This window comes from Rhipicephalus sanguineus, chromosome 10 (assembly GCF_013339695.2).
Source record: "Rhipicephalus sanguineus isolate Rsan-2018 chromosome 10, BIME_Rsan_1.4, whole genome shotgun sequence".
Classification (NCBI taxonomy): Eukaryota; Metazoa; Arthropoda; class Arachnida; order Ixodida; family Ixodidae; genus Rhipicephalus; species Rhipicephalus sanguineus.
The window spans coordinates 1,034,891-1,053,936 of NC_051185.1; the positions used below are offsets into that span (position 1 = coordinate 1,034,891).

At 46.6% G+C, this 19,046-nt stretch overlaps 1 protein-coding gene and 1 non-coding gene across 2 annotated transcripts in view; both read right to left on the bottom strand.

Moving 5' to 3' along the window:
- Positions 1-19,046, bottom strand: part of LOC119372692 (uncharacterized) — a 96,932-nt gene that overhangs the window by 55,237 nt on the left and 22,649 nt on the right. Inside the window, exon 3 of the mRNA XM_037643141.2 lies at positions 2,331-2,476. Within this exon, the coding sequence (XP_037499069.1) occupies positions 2,331-2,476 (146 nt within the window). The remainder of the gene's footprint in view (positions 1-2,330; positions 2,477-19,046) is intronic.
- Trnas-gga (transfer RNA serine (anticodon GGA)) lies at positions 3,419-3,492 on the bottom strand. Its single transcript has one exon. It is a non-coding gene; the product is annotated as a tRNA-Ser (tRNA).

The window sequence follows — 19,046 nt, forward strand, 5'->3', positions numbered from 1 at the left end:
TACCAATTCTTCCTAGGGCAAGATGAAAAAAGCGCTTTTATGAGAAGGTGACATGTTTACACATTTAACCATTGCAAATGCTCTCACAACTGGGCTCACCAATGGTGCACACCTAGCAAGTTTTCTCTCTCTCACACGTACATGCACACACACACGCACACACTGTAACGCATATTGAAGGCACTGTGGTCTGGAAAATAAATAAATAAACTGCTGGCTTGGGATAGGAGGCCAATGGTGCATCTCGCAAGTTAAATAATGGGTCAGCACAAGAATAAACACAAATGCCTCCACATGCAACCAGTGGCCTTCAAGAGCGGTAATGGTCTCATTCAAACCTGTATGCTAAGCGCTAAGCTATACTAGCATTTTTATTCCCCCTAGACACTTGCACACAGAGACACATGCACATAGAAAGCAGAGAGGAACTTTCAACATAGTTCTGAGGTGAAAAAAAATATAAACAAGTGAATGCACATGCCATCTCCAGTGATAGCAGTCACCCAATCGGAGGTGCAGAAGGGGAGGAGGTAGCGTTGTTCAAAGGTATTTTTCCAAAGGGTTTTACACAAAAACTGTGACTGCTGAGCGTTGCCATGGGTTGAGGCACTTGGTACCCATTTGTGTACACAACTTGCCTTTGCTAGTTATGTTGACTAGTGGCTAAGAAAGAACGAGATACATTGATGTTTAGATGAACTGAACCTCCTGAGTAATAAATGCCTCATTTACCTTCATTTTGCAGTACACATATGATCACTTTGCTGAAGGCATTACTACTAGTCGTTCGATGTTGCTTTCTGCAAGCCACGACAAAAGTATAAATTGTTTTGCTCAAAATGAATATACCAAAAATGAAATTGCACTTCATTTCTGGCCAGAGATTTGATTCTATTATTGCAAAGCCAGAACATGATGACTTCAGTATGTATACATATTAATAGCTATTTAATTAACATTAATTAGTATAAAACACACAAATCAACATATTATGACATTATTTTTGTTGTAATAAAATATTGGGTGCCTTGACATAATGTTGCGTAAATATGACACATTTACAGACAGTTCTTCATAGGTTGCACCTGAAAGGGTTAAACAGTGTTTGTGGCTGGTGAGGGCTGAAAATGTTTGTGCAGTCAAAATACCACTTGCTTGAACACAAAGAACATAAATACTAGTGACTGCAACCTCTTGTGCTGAACGTTGGTAGAAAAGCCATTTGACCTTTCTGCACAGATCTGTCCAAAAGCTGGCTTGGACAGTGCTTCTAGCACAGTATCAGATGTACAGTTGCAGCAGAAAAAGATTAGAACAAATGACCACTGACTATATAGCAACAAAATCGCAAATAGCATTCGAAATTTGGGCTTTAGGATGGGCTATTCTTCACCAGCCTGCGAATCTTTTCTTGTCATGGTGATAACAAGACGCCCAGTTGCAATTTTCCCACTGCCGTATTTGCCACTTGTGGTAATCTTTTCCTGTCGCGACTGTACATCCTGAAGGTCCACAAAAGTGGCACAGCCCCCTTGTGGCATTCTAGGCTGAAATTGAGACACAGGTTGAAAGCGCAAAAGACGAAGACAGAGAAGAGGCTTGACACACACTGACTTACAGCGCTGACTTACAACAGTATTTTATTCGGAACCAAGCAACCACATATATAGCTAAAAAGCCGCGACACATCACGTGTGCGCTGTCGGCACAAAATTCATCTCACGACACAAGAAACATAACTCTTTCCTAGAAAGAGCAAATGACGGTTGTGATACACATGCGTCACCTAATCTATCAATTAACTCCGCCTCAATGATCTCGCGGGTTAACCGATTTCTATTTCTGCTCACAACTGAACACTCATTGTACGACGGGTCACACGTGGTCATAACAGTGCAAGATCTACAGTGCGCATCTAAAAACCCCCCTTTCACCTCGAACACGTAACGATGCTCCCGGAGCCTATCATTAAGGCATTGTCCACTTTGGCCAACATAATAGCTACCACAAATTAAGAGGCTAGCTTTATTAATGGAATGCCTTTGCAAGTATGCATATTGCACCACAATATGACTTCTATGATTTCTACTTGCATAAGAGGCACCGTCAGCTACACTAAACAATACCTCTAAAGGCTCAGTAGCCATTGTGTGAAGCTGTTTTCTGATACCCTTTTAAGCAAGCACCACCAGTCAGAAGACAACGAGGAGTACTAAATCAGGCAGCACAAAGAAGCCAAAGCAGCTCGGCAAACTTAATTGTGATCTGTTGACCATGAAAAATCAGTAGAGCTGTTCTTTAAGCTGCTTAACAGAGGTATAAACTATTACCTGGCAGCAGGTGATGGAGCTCTCTTGCTGGATTCTTTGTCAACTGAAACTTTCTCTTTACGCTTGGACAGAAGGTCTCCAAAATCATTATCAGGCAGCACAAACTCGTTCTCAGGGTTAGGAAATGGAAGAATCTCCGACTCGTGCTGCAAGAGAGTCATTTCATTTAAGAATGCTATCAAGACATAAAACAACAATGCAATTCAGGTGTAATTTTTACCACATTCAGCACTGTGACGCATATTTTTTAAATGCGAAGCATTTCTCAGCGAACCTCAGGCACTTTGGCCGTTTCTATCTACGTATCTGTCTGTCTGTCTGTCTGTCTGTCTGTTGATCCATCCATCCGCCTACGCATGCACCACAGGTGATTGACAGTTTATGTCTGCCCAGCAACGGCGAGAGCAGACATTGGTCATTTAAATGCGAGAGCGTTAAAAAACTTATATCGGTAGCGTTGACCCAACGAATGCAAAGAATAAAAATTAGGATCCCAGCAGTAATCGAACCCATGCATTCTGCCTGGCAATCAGGTATTCTACCACAGAGCCACGCCAGGTCTATAAACTAGTTTGTAAAAACAGCCTATGCAGGCGTAATGTCGGTGCAACGTCAACTGTGGTTGTGGTGATGGCTATCTAATTTTACAAGAAAGCAATAGACACTACTGCAAATCAGTTCTGCGGAAACCCGCAAGGTGGCGGAAGGGTTAAGAAAGGGAAAATAGACAACCACCCGTTTGTAGCACAAAGCCACAAGGAAATCCATACGGATTTCTCAGAAATAAAGCCTCTTAGTTGCCGAAAAATTCGTCCTGGTCCGGGGATCGAACCCGGGACCAACGCCTATCCGGGGCGGTCGCTCTACCAATTGAGCTAACCAGGAAGCTAGCAATTGGCAGCGCGAGGGCGAATCCATCGACAACTCGAAGCAACTGGACACATTTGCAAATCAGTTCTGCGGAAACCCGCAAGGTGGCGGAAGGGTTAAGAAAGGGAAAATAGACAACCACCCGTTTGTAGCACAAAGCCACAAGGAAATCCATACGGATTTCTCAGAAATAAAGCCTCTTAGTTGCCGAAAAATTCATCCTGGTCCGGGGATCGAACCCGGGACCAACGCCTATCCGGGGCGGTCGCTCTACCAATTGAGCTAACCAGGAAGCTAGCAATTGGCAGCGCGAGGGCGAATCTATCGACAACTCGAAGCAACTGGACACATTTGCAAATCAGTTCTGCGGAAACCCGCAAGGTGGCGGAAGGGTTAAGAAAGGGAAAATAGACAACCACCCGTTTGTAGCACAAAGCCACAAGGAAATCCATACGGATTTCTCAGAAATAAAGCCTCTTAGTTGCCGAAAAATTCGTCCTGGTCCGGGGATCGAACCCGGGACCAACGCCTATCCGGGGCGGTCGCTCTACCAATTGAGCTAACCAGGAAGCTAGCAATTGGCAGCGCGAGGGCGAATCCATCGACAACTCGAAGCAACTGGACACATTTGCAAATCAGTTCTGCGGAAACCCGCAAGGTGGCGGAAGGGTTAAGAAAGGGAAAATAGACAACCACCCGTTTGTAGCACAAAGCCACAAGGAAATCCATACGGATTTCTCAGAAATAAAGCCTCTTAGTTGCCGAAAAATTCGTCCTGGTCCGGGGATCGAACCCGGGACCAACGCCTATCCGGGGCGGTCGCTCTACCAATTGAGCTAACCAGGAAGCTAGCAATTGGCAGCGCGAGGGCGAATCCATCGACAACTCGAAGCAACTGGACACATTTGCAAATCAGTTCTGCGGAAACCCGCAAGGTGGCGGAAGGGTTAAGAAAGGGAAAATAGACAACCACCCGTTTGTAGCACAAAGCCACAAGGAAATCCATACGGATTTCTCAGAAATAAAGCCTCTTAGTTGCCGAAAAATTCGTCCTGGTCCGGGGATCGAACCCGGGACCAACGCCTATCCGGGGCGGTCGCTCTACCAATTGAGCTAACCAGGAAGCTAGCAATTGGCAGCGCGAGGGCGAATCCATCGACAACTCGAAGCAACTGGACACATTTGCAAATCAGTTCTGCGGAAACCCGCAAGGTGGCGGAAGGGTTAAGAAAGGGAAAATAGACAACCACCCGTTTGTAGCACAAAGCCACAAGGAAATCCATACGGATTTCTCAGAAATAAAGCCTCTTAGTTGCCGAAAAATTCGTCCTGGTCCGGGGATCGAACCCGGGACCAACGCCTATCCGGGGCGGTCGCTCTACCAATTGAGCTAACCAGGAAGCTAGCAATTGGCAGCGCGAGGGCGAATCCATCGACAACTCGAAGCAACTGGACACATTTGCAAATCAGTTCTGCGGAAACCCGCAAGGTGGCGGAAGGGTTAAGAAAGGGAAAATAGACAACCACCCGTTTGTAGCACAAAGCCCGTTTGTGCTACAAACGGGTGGTTGTCTATTTTCCCTTTCTCAATAAACACTACATATGTACTCTTACGATGCAGGCGTCATATCAGATTAACGTCGGTGTTTCCAGTGTTTGCTCTGCTTTTATAGCAGTCTAATATACATAACATTTGTATTCCTATGATTCAGCAAGCACTGATCGACCCCGGAGGAATGCATTAATGAATGTCACGTATGATATTTACATGATTGCACCATAAAGTGCACTTAGCTTCGATAATACTTACTTATGTACTCTAATGGGACGGCTGACGTTATGTCGCACCATAAGCTACCCTTTAAACGCCAGGGTTGTCGACGTGCCTGGTAAGACCCCGATGTGCACACAGCTAGTACACTTACAAAAATACTGCTTCATCTAGTTTCAGGATGGCGGTCCACTAGTAAGGCTCTCTTTTGAGAGAAAACAACAGCAACAGTTTTTTCTGAGGAAAACTGGAAGCCGTTTTCTGATGCTCATTTGGTGAGTTTGTTTAACCCTTTGTAGGTTTGCCTATATTTTTGACACGATGATATAAAAACCGGCTGTGGTATATTGATATAAACTACACAGAAATAATATAAAACAAATTCCATCAAAATCAAGCAAATAGTTTACTGAAAAAAAGTGGGACATATATGTCCCACTGACTCATCCCATGAGAGTGCTTTCAAAAAGTGGGAAAACACTGTCCCACTGACTCACGAAGGCACCATCTCGCGATTGCATCAACAGGTACTTGAGATGAAACAGCCGAAGCAAGTGGCACAGAGTATCACTCCTCAAGTTGTGCGCACCTCATTTGCAGCAGAAGACCACCTGCACCTGCGCCTCTTGTGAGCCTTCATAGCTCTGTGGCCTGTTCCTGTAAAGCTTACTTCACTGCATGCACCAACCATTTTTTTTCTCCGTTCGCCTGTTCTTGCTTTGGCTGTCAAAACTTTGGAGTATGGCTGTTGTCCCTGAACACCTGCCTACTTTTGAAGATGTGTATATATAAAAAAAAAAATTCCATGCATCAATATCCGCAAGTACACTGAGAGATGAGCGTGACCATCGGTCAAGTTATTGTGCAAATTTACAAAAACACGGGATGACTGGAAGCTGAAATGGTCTCTCTGAAAAACCAGAAAAAGAGGAAATTATCCAGCATTTTGGTTGGTAGGTTCTTTCTATCTGAAGAGGAAAATCAGAGACTATCATTAAAAAATTGATCGAAATTCAACACCATTGTAACACTACTTTCGCCCTTCAAAAGCGTGGTAAAAGAATTTTCCTCGTGATTACGAAGACTTAGTTAAGACATGAATGAGTTAGCGTTGCGCTAATTGCAATGGGGGATGTGGGAGGAAATTTTTTTCTGCAGACAGAAAAGTAGGACGTGTGTGTCCCGCTGTCGCACAAAGGGTTAAAGTAATTTGAATTAGCCATTCACAGGTTGCCATATCTGATGCGCGGCATGCTATTTGAAGATCACCCCCCCCCCCCCCAAATTTTGATGACACATGGTGTTTTATCAAAAATAAATCATGAAAATAGGCGTTTTTCTCAAATAGCCAAGGCTTTCAACAAGTGCCCCCCCGCCCCTGAAAAAAATTCCTGGCTACAAGCCTGCCTGAGGCACACCGTTTTCCTGAATAAAAACACGTGAAAGCACTGTGCCAAGACGCATTTGATATGTTCGGTTCGACAGTAAATCAGAGAGACAGTTTAGCATTTTGCCCTGAATCCCCAAGTCTGGCAAGTTCCTCAGAATTCCTTACCTCCATTATGCGTTATCCACTTTTTCGATGTCGAAAAAGACAGCTAAGCAGTGTTTGTCTAGGAACGCATTACGTACTTCATTTTCTAATCAGACCATGTGATTGGTTGATGAGCAACCTTTCTTGTACCCACACTGATGGCTATCCAACAGGTTCTCTGTTTCGAGGACATATGTTAATCTCATATTTATAATGGTTTCATATGACATTGCAAGACAGCTTGTGAGTGCAATCGGTCTGTAGTTACTAGCTAGTGTGGGCTGCTTTCAGACTATCAAAAATGGGACTATGATGGCTTTCTTCCATTCATTTAGCATTTCACCTGTTTCCCAGATTATGACGAAAAACCAGAGCAAGACCTCTACTGCTTTTGGGGACAGGTGAGCAAACATCGCACAGTGTATCCTATCAGGATCAGGTCTGTATTTTTGCCTGCAGTGAGTACCCCATTGATTTCAAGGAGCGTTAATGAGCCGTTACCATGATCTGTTAGAACCTCCTGTCGTTGGAAGATTTTGTTTTTCTGCCGATTGTTTATATTTTAGAAAAGCTGCCTAACGATTCGCTGAGCTGGATATTGTGCGAAAATGTTGGCCTAATATGTCTGCTTGTTCCTGTAAGTTTATTTGGCTGCCAGCTGCTGAGAGAATGGGAACTGTGTAGGAGGTGTAAGCACCCCTAAACTTACGCATCTCAACCCACATTCTCATGGACGTTATTGAGCTATTTATTGATGGAGGAGACATAATTTTTCCAAGATATTTTTTCCGCTTGCCTGCGTACATATCTTGCTTTCGCTCGTGCTTCTTTAAAAGTGATAAGATTTTCTTGCGTGGGATATCTGTGGAAAATACCCACGCTTTATTTTGAAATTTTTTAGCTTGCTTACATTTGCTATTCTACCAGGGTTCTAGTTTTTTACAAAAGATGCCAGAAGATTGAGGGATAGCCTCAGCTGCTGCTGCTAGTATACAGGCAGTAATCCTGTCATTCAATTCATCTACACTAAACCCATCAGTTATCTCTGCTTCGAGAGTAGCTTTTTCAGTGAACAGAGGCCACTTTGCAGATTCAAGCTTCTAGCGTGGTGGTCTACAGGGTATTGTGGGTAATGCAGATGCAATCTTTACAATGGCAGGCATATGGTCACTGTCATAAGGATTATCAATGACCCTCCAGCTAAAATTGGTAAATACAGATGAGGAACACAGCGCTAAATTCAAACAGCTCATAGCTCCAGTACTTGGGGAGCCGTATGTGGCTGTGCCAGTGTTTAGAAGGCATACATCATTCGTAAGTATAAAATCTACGATTATTTGTCCTCGAGCATCAGTTGCAGTGCTTCCCCATAGTCTGTTATGAGCATTAAAGTCCCCTGTTACGATAAAAGGTTCAGGCAGCTGGTTTAAAATCAACTCCAAATGTCTTACAGTGAATGTAGTTGGCGAAATATAGATGGAACAAATTGTGATTGTTTTATGAGCTAAAATTGTAACAGCTACAGCTTCTATATGGCTTTTAACAGTCACTTGTCTAGTAAGAATATCGCTTTTTATAATAACAGCCACGCCACCAGACAATTGGCTAGCCTGGGTTTGGTCTCGCCGTATGACAGTAAAGCCCTTTATAAAGTCTGTGTGTCTATCACCCAAGTTTGTTTCTTGTAGGCACAATGCTACAGGGGAGAAGTTGTTTATTATTATGTCTTTTACACCACCTAAATTATGTAGGAGCCCCCTACAATTCCAGTGGATAATAAAAGCAGGGGTGAGACGGTTGAAATCGATTTGGGAGCAGTTTTGGGAGCAGCAAAATTTCAATTTAGGAGCAGAAGAACCTTGTTTGGGAGCAGTTAGCGGCATTTATTATGTCGTTTTTGGAGCTTGAAAAAACAAATTTGTAGTAACTTGGAGGAACAAGCACATATTTTAATCGGCTTAGAATACACATAACATTCAAAGAGCCTTTGGAGAAAGCTTTTTTTAACAGATTATTGCCAGGTATGAACTACACTACCTTTTTACAAACCACGCAATTTATATAACCCTGGCAACAACGTATGAAATAGATAAAAAAAAGTTTTTCCAAGTAGGTTCACTTTACACTTGAAAACAAGAAAAGAAAAAACATCACACTTCTCAAATAATAAAAAAAGTCACAGTTTCACCGCAAGGGCGAAGCAATGAATGCGATAGCAACAAATTGTAGTGTTACACGAAGTAGGGCTGGCAGCTAACTGTTTTGTATCCGATCTCGCGTAACTATAAAACGATGGTGTAAGAAAATACGGCCGCTCCAGGGAGCCATGTTCTCCGCATAGTCATTTCGCTTTGAAAGCGCAGCACGTAGAAACGTATACGAGCCGCCCGCCCCGCTGTGATGGCTTTCGAGATAGCGCGCGCGCGCGCGCCAGTGATCGCGACCGCGCAAAGTTCAAAGTTGCTCCTCGCGCGACACCCCCCCCCCCCTCGCGTCTTCGTGTCTTTTAAGGCTTGTTAAAAACGGGCGGGGCGTTTCCTGTCTGCTTCGACGGCAGGCCTTCCGAGCGGGGTGATGTTATCGCATGCAGCCTCCGAGCGACGGCAATGGGCCGGCTCGTTTGCTTCGGCCGCGTACGTCGCTTCTGCTCGCGTGCTTTTACCCGCTGTAGAACATACAATTCGCGGGGGGATCTTATCAATTTGGACTTCATACCGGAAGGACATGACGGCAACGGCAAGAACCCCTCGAGACTGTCCATATAATTGCTCTCGCAATAAATAAAAACTGATTGCACAAGAATTGTATAGTCACATAGCTGTACGTCTTTGAACGGTCAATGAATGATTCCGACTAGCACGCGATTGCGGCGACGCCTTCGCGCGTAACATCAGGAAAGAACAAAAGCGGTATGGCCACCGACGAACGCGCCAGTATGACCACCCCCATAGGCGTGCGCACGAAGGGGGGGGGGCAAAGTCGATACCGCCCATACTTTGACTTAATCGGAAGGAGGGGCGCTGCGATTAATATTTGCCCTCCCTGAAGGACGGACCCTCAGGAAGCTTTCGAATAGCGTACGCAAAGCTTTGCGTTGGCTTTTCGCACAACTGCGCATGCGTCGTACGCTAACCGCTTGCGGGCTCCCGTTAAGTGACGGAAATAGCGGGCCGCAAACGCTAACGCTAACTTAGCGTACGCTATTCGAAAACTGCCTAAAATAAAGCGCCTTCAGCTATCTGCTCGGCTGCGCGGGTGGCGTAGCGTCAAGTGTACCGCACGCTTTTAATAGGTGATAACAAAAGCGCGCTGCGCCACCGTTCGCTGCCACCTCGTGAGGGACCGCCTTCAAAAATGCGTCGCGAGCGCCGAGAAACCTTACCCCTCGGACACTACGTCGTTACCGCTCGGACACTACACATATTTACAACCGCTCAGGGGCGATTATCACAGCACTATGGAAGCCTCTATTACAAAGGCTCGTAGAAGGACACGCTTGGGCGCGTTAACGTGTTCTGCGAACGTATCCCTGGCGCTGCTTCTAAAGTTACGTTTTCCCATGCTGAAAGTGACGCGGGCTTGAAAATTCTTGATTGTGGGGCCGTTTCGGTGCAGTTCGGCGCAATTTTTGCAATTTTTATGCTTTTGGAGCAGCTTGGCGCAGGAAAACGGAATCGTATCAAAAATGCGCAATATGCGCAGCTGTCTCACCCCTGTAAAAGCCATCATGAAATTAAAAGGTGAGGCCTGCCTTTACAAGTTAACGAAAGACAGGAAAGACAGGAATGTTAGGTGGCATATTTCTAGAAACAGCGGGTCAGCTTATTCTACAGGGCTTTTTTCAGGCCCCGTATTTGGCATTTTGTGTTTTTGGAGCAGTCGAGGGAGTCCCGCCGCCCCATTGGCGCTGCCTGCACCGTCTGACTTGAACTGGTGTCTATAGCCTCTTTAGAGGCACTGGACGATCACTCCAGAGAGCGATGTCTGCATCACGCAGACTTCGTATCGAGCAACGAAGTCTTGGACCCACCGGGCCGGACGTCGATGGGACCTCCTTGGCCTCTGTGGTGCCTTGGCTGCTGCTGCAGCTCGCAGACGCCACTGGTGTGGTCAGGATCAGAGAGGGCAGGGCAGCCTTGGCTGTTCCTGCCGTGGGGACGGGTGGTGTTGGCCTCGGCACACAACACATGGTCCGGGCAACCACCAAATGCTGTAGCGGTGTCGCCCCCCCCCCCCCCCTGTTGCACCACTTCAGCAAAAGACGTTTTCAGTTGAGGACGATGAAATATGTTGTCGCGCTTCATGGAACGTTATATTTTCCATGACTTTAACTGTATTGATTTCTTTTTCTTTCTTCCAGGCTGGACAAGCTCTGGAGTATGCCGGGTGACTGCCGTCGTAGTTTGCACGGTGCACCTCATCATGATTGAAGTCGCCAGTAGAGTGTCCTGTTTGTCATGTTTTCCCGAGACAGCACCCACACGAGGCTCAGTCCAAATGCTGACTGACGTATGCGGCCAGCAGCACGTTTATTTCCGTGACTATATAAGCGATAAGAATGCCATCTTGTGGCGCTACATCAAACCGTCCAGGCTGATGACAGCAACAACATAACAATCCTTCCTCCCTTAAAAAAAAGTGAAAAAACAGAAATAAAAACAAAAAAACACAATGAGCACTACGATGCGCAAGCACAGTGTTCAACTTGATTACTGGGGCACGTAACGCATAACTGGTTTCCGCACGCGCGAACTGCGGCGAATTGGAGTCTGAGAAAGGGTCACTGGCTTCGGGGCATCCCCCGGCGCACTGGCACAACCACCCGGATCACTGGAGACACATGTGCCCTCGACATCCCCAGACGAAGCCCCCGTAGTTGCAGTGGTGCCGGCGGTGTCTGCTGGTTCGTAGGGCCCCTTTACTCATGACAGCGCGGTAGCACCCGCAGCATCCAGAGGCCCAGCTGGTTTCACGCCTGAAGCATTTGGAGGGTCTGTGTGGGAACGCCCAGAATACTCTGACAGCTCAGGCTGCCACGGCACCGTCCGCACATGGTCGTGGTGCCGTGTCCATTGGCGGCCATCTGGTAGCCGTAGCACTGCCGCGTACCCCTTGTCCGCTTCCACCGTTGCCGGTACCCAGGCGGGACCTGGGCGAAAATTGCGAGCGAAAACAGTCGTTCCTGGTGGTGTGGCTACGGCTCCTGCCGATCCTCGGTTGACCCGGAGACTCTGGGAGATCTGTTGAGACATCACCGTGGTCCGCAAGTCAGGCCGTAGTAAATCCAATGCCGTTTTCAACTTCCGGCCCATGAGAAGTTCAGCGGGACTACAACCTGTTACTTCATGCGGAGCGGTCCGGTATGTCAGCAAAATTCTCGCTATCTGTACGTGCAAATCATCCCCTGACTGCGCTTTCTTCAACTTTTGTTTAATGGTCTGCACTGCACGCTCCGCTGCTCCATTAGATGCTGGGTGGTACGGTGGTACAAGAATTTGTCGGATGCCGTTTCTACGCAGGAAGATCTTGCATTCCTCACTCACGAACGCTGGGCCATTGTCGGATACGACTACATCAGGGAGTCCATGCGTAGCGAACATTTTTCGCAGGCAACCAATGGTGGCTGCAGTCGACGGACTGGATACGGGGAACACTTCTATCCACTTCGAGTATGCGTCGACTGCTATGAGCAAGTAAGCATTCCTCAGTGGTCCAGCATAGTCAACATGAATCCGGGACCACGGTCTCTCCAGGAACGGCCATGGCTTGACTGGCACCCGTCTCGGTAATCACTGATTTTCTTGGCAGGTGCGGCATGCTTGCACCGCTGCCGTGATGTCATCATCCATGGCTGGCCACCAGACATGGCTATGGGCCACCGCTTTCATTTTCGCCACTCCTGGATGCCCTTCATGTAGCAGCCGCAGCACGTCGACCTGCATAGACGCCGGCACAACCACCCTGCTTCCTAGCAGAATGCAATCACTCTGCACACTCATTTCATGAAGGCGAGTGGCGTACTCTTTCCATGGAGCTTCTAGGGGAACTCCCCCACCAGCCCAAAGCGCTTCGCGAAGACGTGACAGCAGCGGGTCTTTGCTCGTAGCGGCAGCAATAGCTTGCACTGACAACCCTCTGGGATAACACCCTTGGAGCATAAAAATCTCCGGCGGGTTCTCGATTTGAATATCAGCTGTTGGAAGCGGAAGTCGGCTCAGTGCATTGGCGTGCGGAATGTGACCACCAGGTCTGTACTTCAACACGTAATCATAGCCCGACAGGAAGAGTGCCCAGCGGAGTAGTCGAGGTGAGCAAGACTCTGGAATCTGCTTATTTGCTGCGAGAAGCCCCAAAAGTGGCTTGTGATCGGTTGCTATCTCGAATCGCCGTCCCCAAAGGTACTGCTTAAAACGTGTTACTCCGAACACAACTGCTAAGGCTTCCTTATCGAGCTGGCTGTAGTTTCGCTCAGCTGTGGCCAAGCTTCTGGACGCGAAGGCGATTGGCCGCTCTTCTCCCGACGCTTCCCGCTGGGCTAGAACCGCGCCGAGACCATATGGCGACGCATCTGTGACAAGCACTGTGGTTTTCTTTGGGTCAAAGTGCGCCAATGTCGTCGCAGATGCCAAGAGCTGCTTACTTTCTCTGAAGGCTTCCTCTTGAAGTGGCGCCCAGGTCCACGGTGTACCTGGTACCAACAGAGCATTCAATGGATTGAGTACCGCCGACAAGCGAGGGATGAACTTCCAGTAGAAGTTGATCAACCCCATGAAGCTTTGCAGAGTTTTCACGTCTTGTGGCCTTGGTGCCGAAAGGATGGCTTCAACGTTCCTGGGGCTGGGATGCAAGCCTTCAGCGGTGATGACGTGTCCCAGGTACTCAACGCGGTCTCTCATAAATTCGCACTTTGCCAAGTTCAGGCGCAAGCCGGCATCTTGTAGGCGCTTGAGAACTTGGCTTACGTTCCTCCTGTGGTCGTCGTCAGCGTTTCCTGTCACCAGGATATCGTCGAAGTAGACAACGACGTGCGGAAGGTCGCTCAGCAAATTGTCCATTTCCTGCTGGAACAACGCGGGCGCCGAAACGACGCCGAACGGAAGCCTTGTGAATTGAAACAAGCCTTTCACTGTGTTAATAGTAACTAGCTCCTGCGACTGCGCATCTAGCTTTATCTGCTGGTAGGCGTCCTTCAAAACAAGTTTTGTAAACTTCTTACCGCCACACAGTTTGGCGAACAGCTCTCCGATTCTGGGAATCGGGTAACTTTCAGTGACCGTGACTGGGTTGATAGTGACTTTGAAATCGCCACACACACGTAGTCTACCATCTTGCTTCACCACTGGAACTACTGGCGCGGCCCACTTGGACGTCTTTACAGGGCGTATGATGCCTTCGCGCTGTAACCGCTGCAACTCTTCGACATACCTGTCAACAAGCGCGAAAGGCACTGGTCGTGCCTTGAAGAATTTTGGCCTTGCTCCTTCTTGTAGCGTTATGCTGGCCAGGACTCCCTTCATCGTACCAAGGTTGTCCGAAAAAACGTCGCTGAATTGTTCGACCAGGCCTTCAACGTTGCTGATTGTTTTCACGTCTAACGGCTTCAAGATGGTAATACCGAACGCTTCCATCCAGTCCCTTCCGAAAAGTGTCGGGCACGCTCCGCTCACAACTAATAACGGCAAAGTTGCCTCCTGCGTGCCGACTTTTACTGCGGCCGACATTTTTCCCAATACGGCCGACAGCTCCCCAGAATAGCTTTTGAGCCGCACGTCAGTATGTTCCAAAGGCTCTCCTGGGAAAAGGGCGTTAAATTTCGCGTCGCTTATTATCGAAACACTGGCCCCGGTGTCCAGTTCCATAACTATTGGCACGTTATTGACAAGAGCTTCAATTTTCATGGGTTCCGGTCCGGTAGCACGAAGAGACCACAAGGTGTACTCCTCACCTAGTCCCGGCTCTGTTTCGGAAAGTTCATTCATGTTGTGCACGGAGCGGGAGCCCGTCCCATTCCTTCCGTTAGACGCAGCTGTCTTGCAAACCCTTACGAGGTGGCCCTGTTGACCGCACTTGAAGCAGGTGGTGTATCGGTGTCGGCAGTGCGTCGTCTGGTGTTTGCCGCTGCACCGGGCGCACCTTAGCTCCGTCATCTCTCTTGCTGGCCGATCTACAAAGTTTGCCGACTGTACCATATCTGTAGAAACGGATGGGGTGCCTAGCATGTGCGAGTCTCTTCTTGCGGTTTCTATCGCCATGACCATATTTTTCGCCGTTTCCAGGTTCAGTTCTGCACTTTCCAAAAGGCGAGTCTGCATTCCGGAGTCGTTAATTCCGCAGGCAATCTGGTCGCGCATCATTCGCTCACGCACTGCGCCAAAGTTGCAATCATCTACTAGCTTGTTAAGTGCAGCTACGTAGTCACTAACGGCCTCGCCTTCGTGCCTTTTCCTCGAAAAAAACTTGAAACATGCGACCACTTCGGAAACTTTGGGCCTGAAGTGTGCGCCGAGGGCCGCGAAGATAGCTGCAAGTGTCGCATCAGTCGGTTTTGTAGGCGACAGTAGGTTCCATACCAACGAGTATGTTGCTGCGCTGCAGCTTATCAGGAATACCGCCTTCTTTTTATCCTCGGCCACATCGTTCGCAGCGAAGTAAAGCAAAACACGCTCGTGATATTCCGGCCACTCACTTGTGCTTGCGTCGAACGCTTCCAGTCTGCCCACGGACGACATTCTTGTTGAATCCAGGCGCGGGTGCTTTCTGCCGCGCCCAACTCGCAGATTTTATCTCTCGTCGCCAGTTGTGATGTTTTCCCGAGACAGCACCCACACGAGGCTCAGTCCAAATGCTGAATGACGTATGCGGCCAGCAGCACGTTTATTTCCGTGATTATAAAAGCGATAAGAACGCCATCTTGTGGCGCTACATCAAACCGTCCAGGCTGATGACAGCAACAACATAACACTGTTGTTCTGCATTTTGCGCAGGTAAGCTGGACAGCTCTGAGACGCATGACCAAATCATTGGCATTTAAAGCAACGCCACCGGTTGGGAATGTAGGGCCTGACATGCAGTTATACATAGCCGGTTCCCAGAGTTTTGGGTAAAGTAGTCGAACTGAAAGTCAGTACTATGTGCTTCGTCGGGATTTCAATGTCATTCCTTCTAATTGTGATATGCTGCACATGGACTAAATTCTGAACACTTCATCCATCCAGGAGTTCTGTTTCACTGACTTCCATTAAATCTTCATCCGACACTACACCTTTTACAGTGTTCATGGTCCGATGTGCGCTCACCGAGACAGGATTGTTTCGAAATGCCACGTGGTGTGCAAGCTTGCTATACTGGTCCTCGTCTTTTACTTCGAGGAGCAAATCCCGGCTTGCCATCTTTGTAGCTTTATAACCACTTCCAATAGTTCCTCTTAGACACTTAGCAACCAAAAACAATGAAATAGCTCGAGCCTTTGTGGATGATCCCTGCCGAACCTCCTGATGCGGCTCCGGAATTTCTAGCCAAACTACAGGTGCACATGCACCAGCATAAATCCAAGAAAATAATCTTGGCAGGCGATTTTAATCTCCCTAGCATTAACTGGGATCGGCTTGACACCGGAAATGACACGAATGTTATCTTCGACATAATGTTAGAGCATGATGTCACCCAGGTCGTAAACCAGCCGACTCAAGTGCATGGCTCTTGCAGTTCTGTTTTAGACTTAGTATTCATTCCCCAGTGCATTCTTGTTTACAATGTACACATTGAACACGGGCTATCTGATCACAAACTTGTCAATATTTCTATGCCAATTTCTTGCCGTAAAGTGCGAAAAGAAACACATCTGCATATCTACAAAGATTACTTGAATGCGGATGGTGCATCAATTATTGATCACATCGAGGCTTGTCTTACTGATTTTGATAGTGGCGACGTTGGTGTTTTGTGGGATCGCTTTAAGAGCATGTGTCGGTATTGCCTTGACAAGTTTGTCCCTAACAAACGAAAGAAAGTACACAAGGAAACGCCGTGGATGACTCGGGAAATCATACATTTGAAACGTAAAGTGAAAAGATTAAAAAAGAAAAGCGCATCACCACATGTCATAGCAGAGGTCAACGAATGCCTTGCAACTGCATTGCATCGCTCAAAAGAACATTATTTCAGTTCAACACTACCAGGTTTTATTAAAACTGACCCAACTAAATTTTGGATTCATTGTAGTACTTGCGCGAAAACAAACGGGGACGAAACGGGGAGTTTTGCTTCAGTAAATTTTGGAATTACTTAAGCGAAAAGAAGAAACCAGTGTCCAAGATTACTGCTAACGGCGTTATTATTAATGAACAAAGATGCATTGCTGAACAATTCAACACATACTTCAACAGTGTCTTTTCTGCTGCAACTGACGGCCATCCCGCAGGCCCAGTTATCGGCGCTGCAGTTACAAATTTTTCAAATTTTATTAGCCATCCTGGAGTGCTCTCAATGCTACTTAATCTGAAAACTAAAACTTCCTCCGGACCAGACAATATTCCAAATGTTTTTCTTCGCCGATATGCCGAACCTCTGGCAAAGTACCTCGTCATTATATTTCATGCTTCCTTGTCGTGTTCGAGTTTGCCGAAAGATTGGAAGACAGCCCGAGTGGTGCCCATTTTTAAAAAAGGTGATCGTCTCCTTTTAGAAAACTGTCGTCCCATATCACCAACGTCATCTTGCTGTAAACTAATTGAACATATTATTGCAAAAGCCCTGAATGAGTTTCTTGAAGAGAAAAAAAATTCTAACCAGCTCTCAACACGGTTTCAGAAAGGGATATTCCACAGTTACACAACTAGTCACTGTCATTCACACTTTTGCTTCTACTATTGATAGTAATAGCCAAATTGATTTAATTTTTCTAGATTTTAGTAAAGCTTTCGACAAGGTACCTCATTCTAAACTAATATTTAAGCTAAAAAACTATGGTATTCCTGAACTACTTGTTTCTTGGATTGCTGAATACCTAAACAATCGTGAGCAGTTCGTGGATATAGGTGGGCACCATTCGGCCTGTTTGCTGGGGTACCGCAGGGAAGTGTGTTGGGCCCTTTGTTGTTCCTCTTGTACGTCAATGACATTGTTGATGTTGTTAAGCCGAATGTTCAAATCAGACTTTTCGCGGACGATTGTGCGTTGTTTAAAGATATAACCCGCGCTAGTGACCAAGATGATCTCAATGAAAGCCTCAGTCACATTTTCCATTGGAGCAAGCAATGGGAGATGACACTGAATGTAGAAAAAAGTGTTTTTCTACCAATTTCCCAAAAGAAAACACCTCTAAATTACTGTTATATGCTGGGCGTCTCTGCACTTAAAGAAGTAACTAACTATAAATATTTAGGTGTCACTATTTGCAACAACCTGTCCTGGAACCTTCATGTGCAAAACGTATGTTCATCTGCCTTCCGAAAACTGTGTTTTCTTAAATACAAACTTAAACATGCCCCAGCCAATGTTAAACTTCTCGCCTATAACTACTTAATTCGACCGAAGCTCGAGTACGCCTGCATCGCATGGGACCCCTACACACAATGTAACATAAAAAAGCCCGAGCAAATTCAAAGACAGGCTATCCGGTTTGTGTATAACAAGTTTTCAACATTCGACTCACCAACTGAACTAATGCAGTCTAATGATATTCCAACACTTGAATCGCGTAAAAAAAATTGCGGCTCGACTTTCTTTCACGGTTACTTACTAACAAACTCGCACTCGACCCCGCAGTTTATCTAAGTCCACCAATGACGAGGCGTACTCGCCAACATCACCCAAATGCTCTAACTCCCTATTTTGCCCGAACGAACCTATTCAAATACTCATTTTTTTCATGCACCATTAACGATTGGAACAACTTACCTCTATAAACACTGTATTGTTTTACTATTTTACTTTTACACTTGCATTGTTCAAGTAGTCACCTTATAAACGCGTTTTCCTTTCGTTGTTTCTGTTTTTTTTTGCATGTGTGCTCAAAATTGTATCGTTCAATTTATTACTTCTGTTGACATAATGTGTTCTACCCACCCTGCATGGACTTCGTGTCCACAGTATGTATTAAATAAAAATAAATAAAATAAAATGTATCACATGGTACTTCAGGAATGTTTCTTTGTTCTTTGATGAAAACAGGAAGGATGCATTAGTGTGGACCCTTTTCAGGGTACGATCAGTTAAAGGGTTTGAGGATTCCATAAAAATATTGATTTGTTCGGAGACAATGCCAGTTTCCCACCACCGAGCACAACGAGGGGGCATGGCAGAGGTTGTGAAACGAGCCCTGACATGCCAACTGTACATTGTCGCTATGACCAAATATGATGTAACCTAGGTTGGTTGTGTCACACAGGGTTAACCCTCGCCACCGGAGAAACTTGAAGTAAATGGAAGCGAGGAGAGGACAGCAAAGATTAAAAGTGGAAGAGAAAGACTAAGATTAGGGAGACAGAGATAGGAAATGGCGACTGCTGATTTCGCCTGAGTGGGTCAGCCCAGGGGTGCC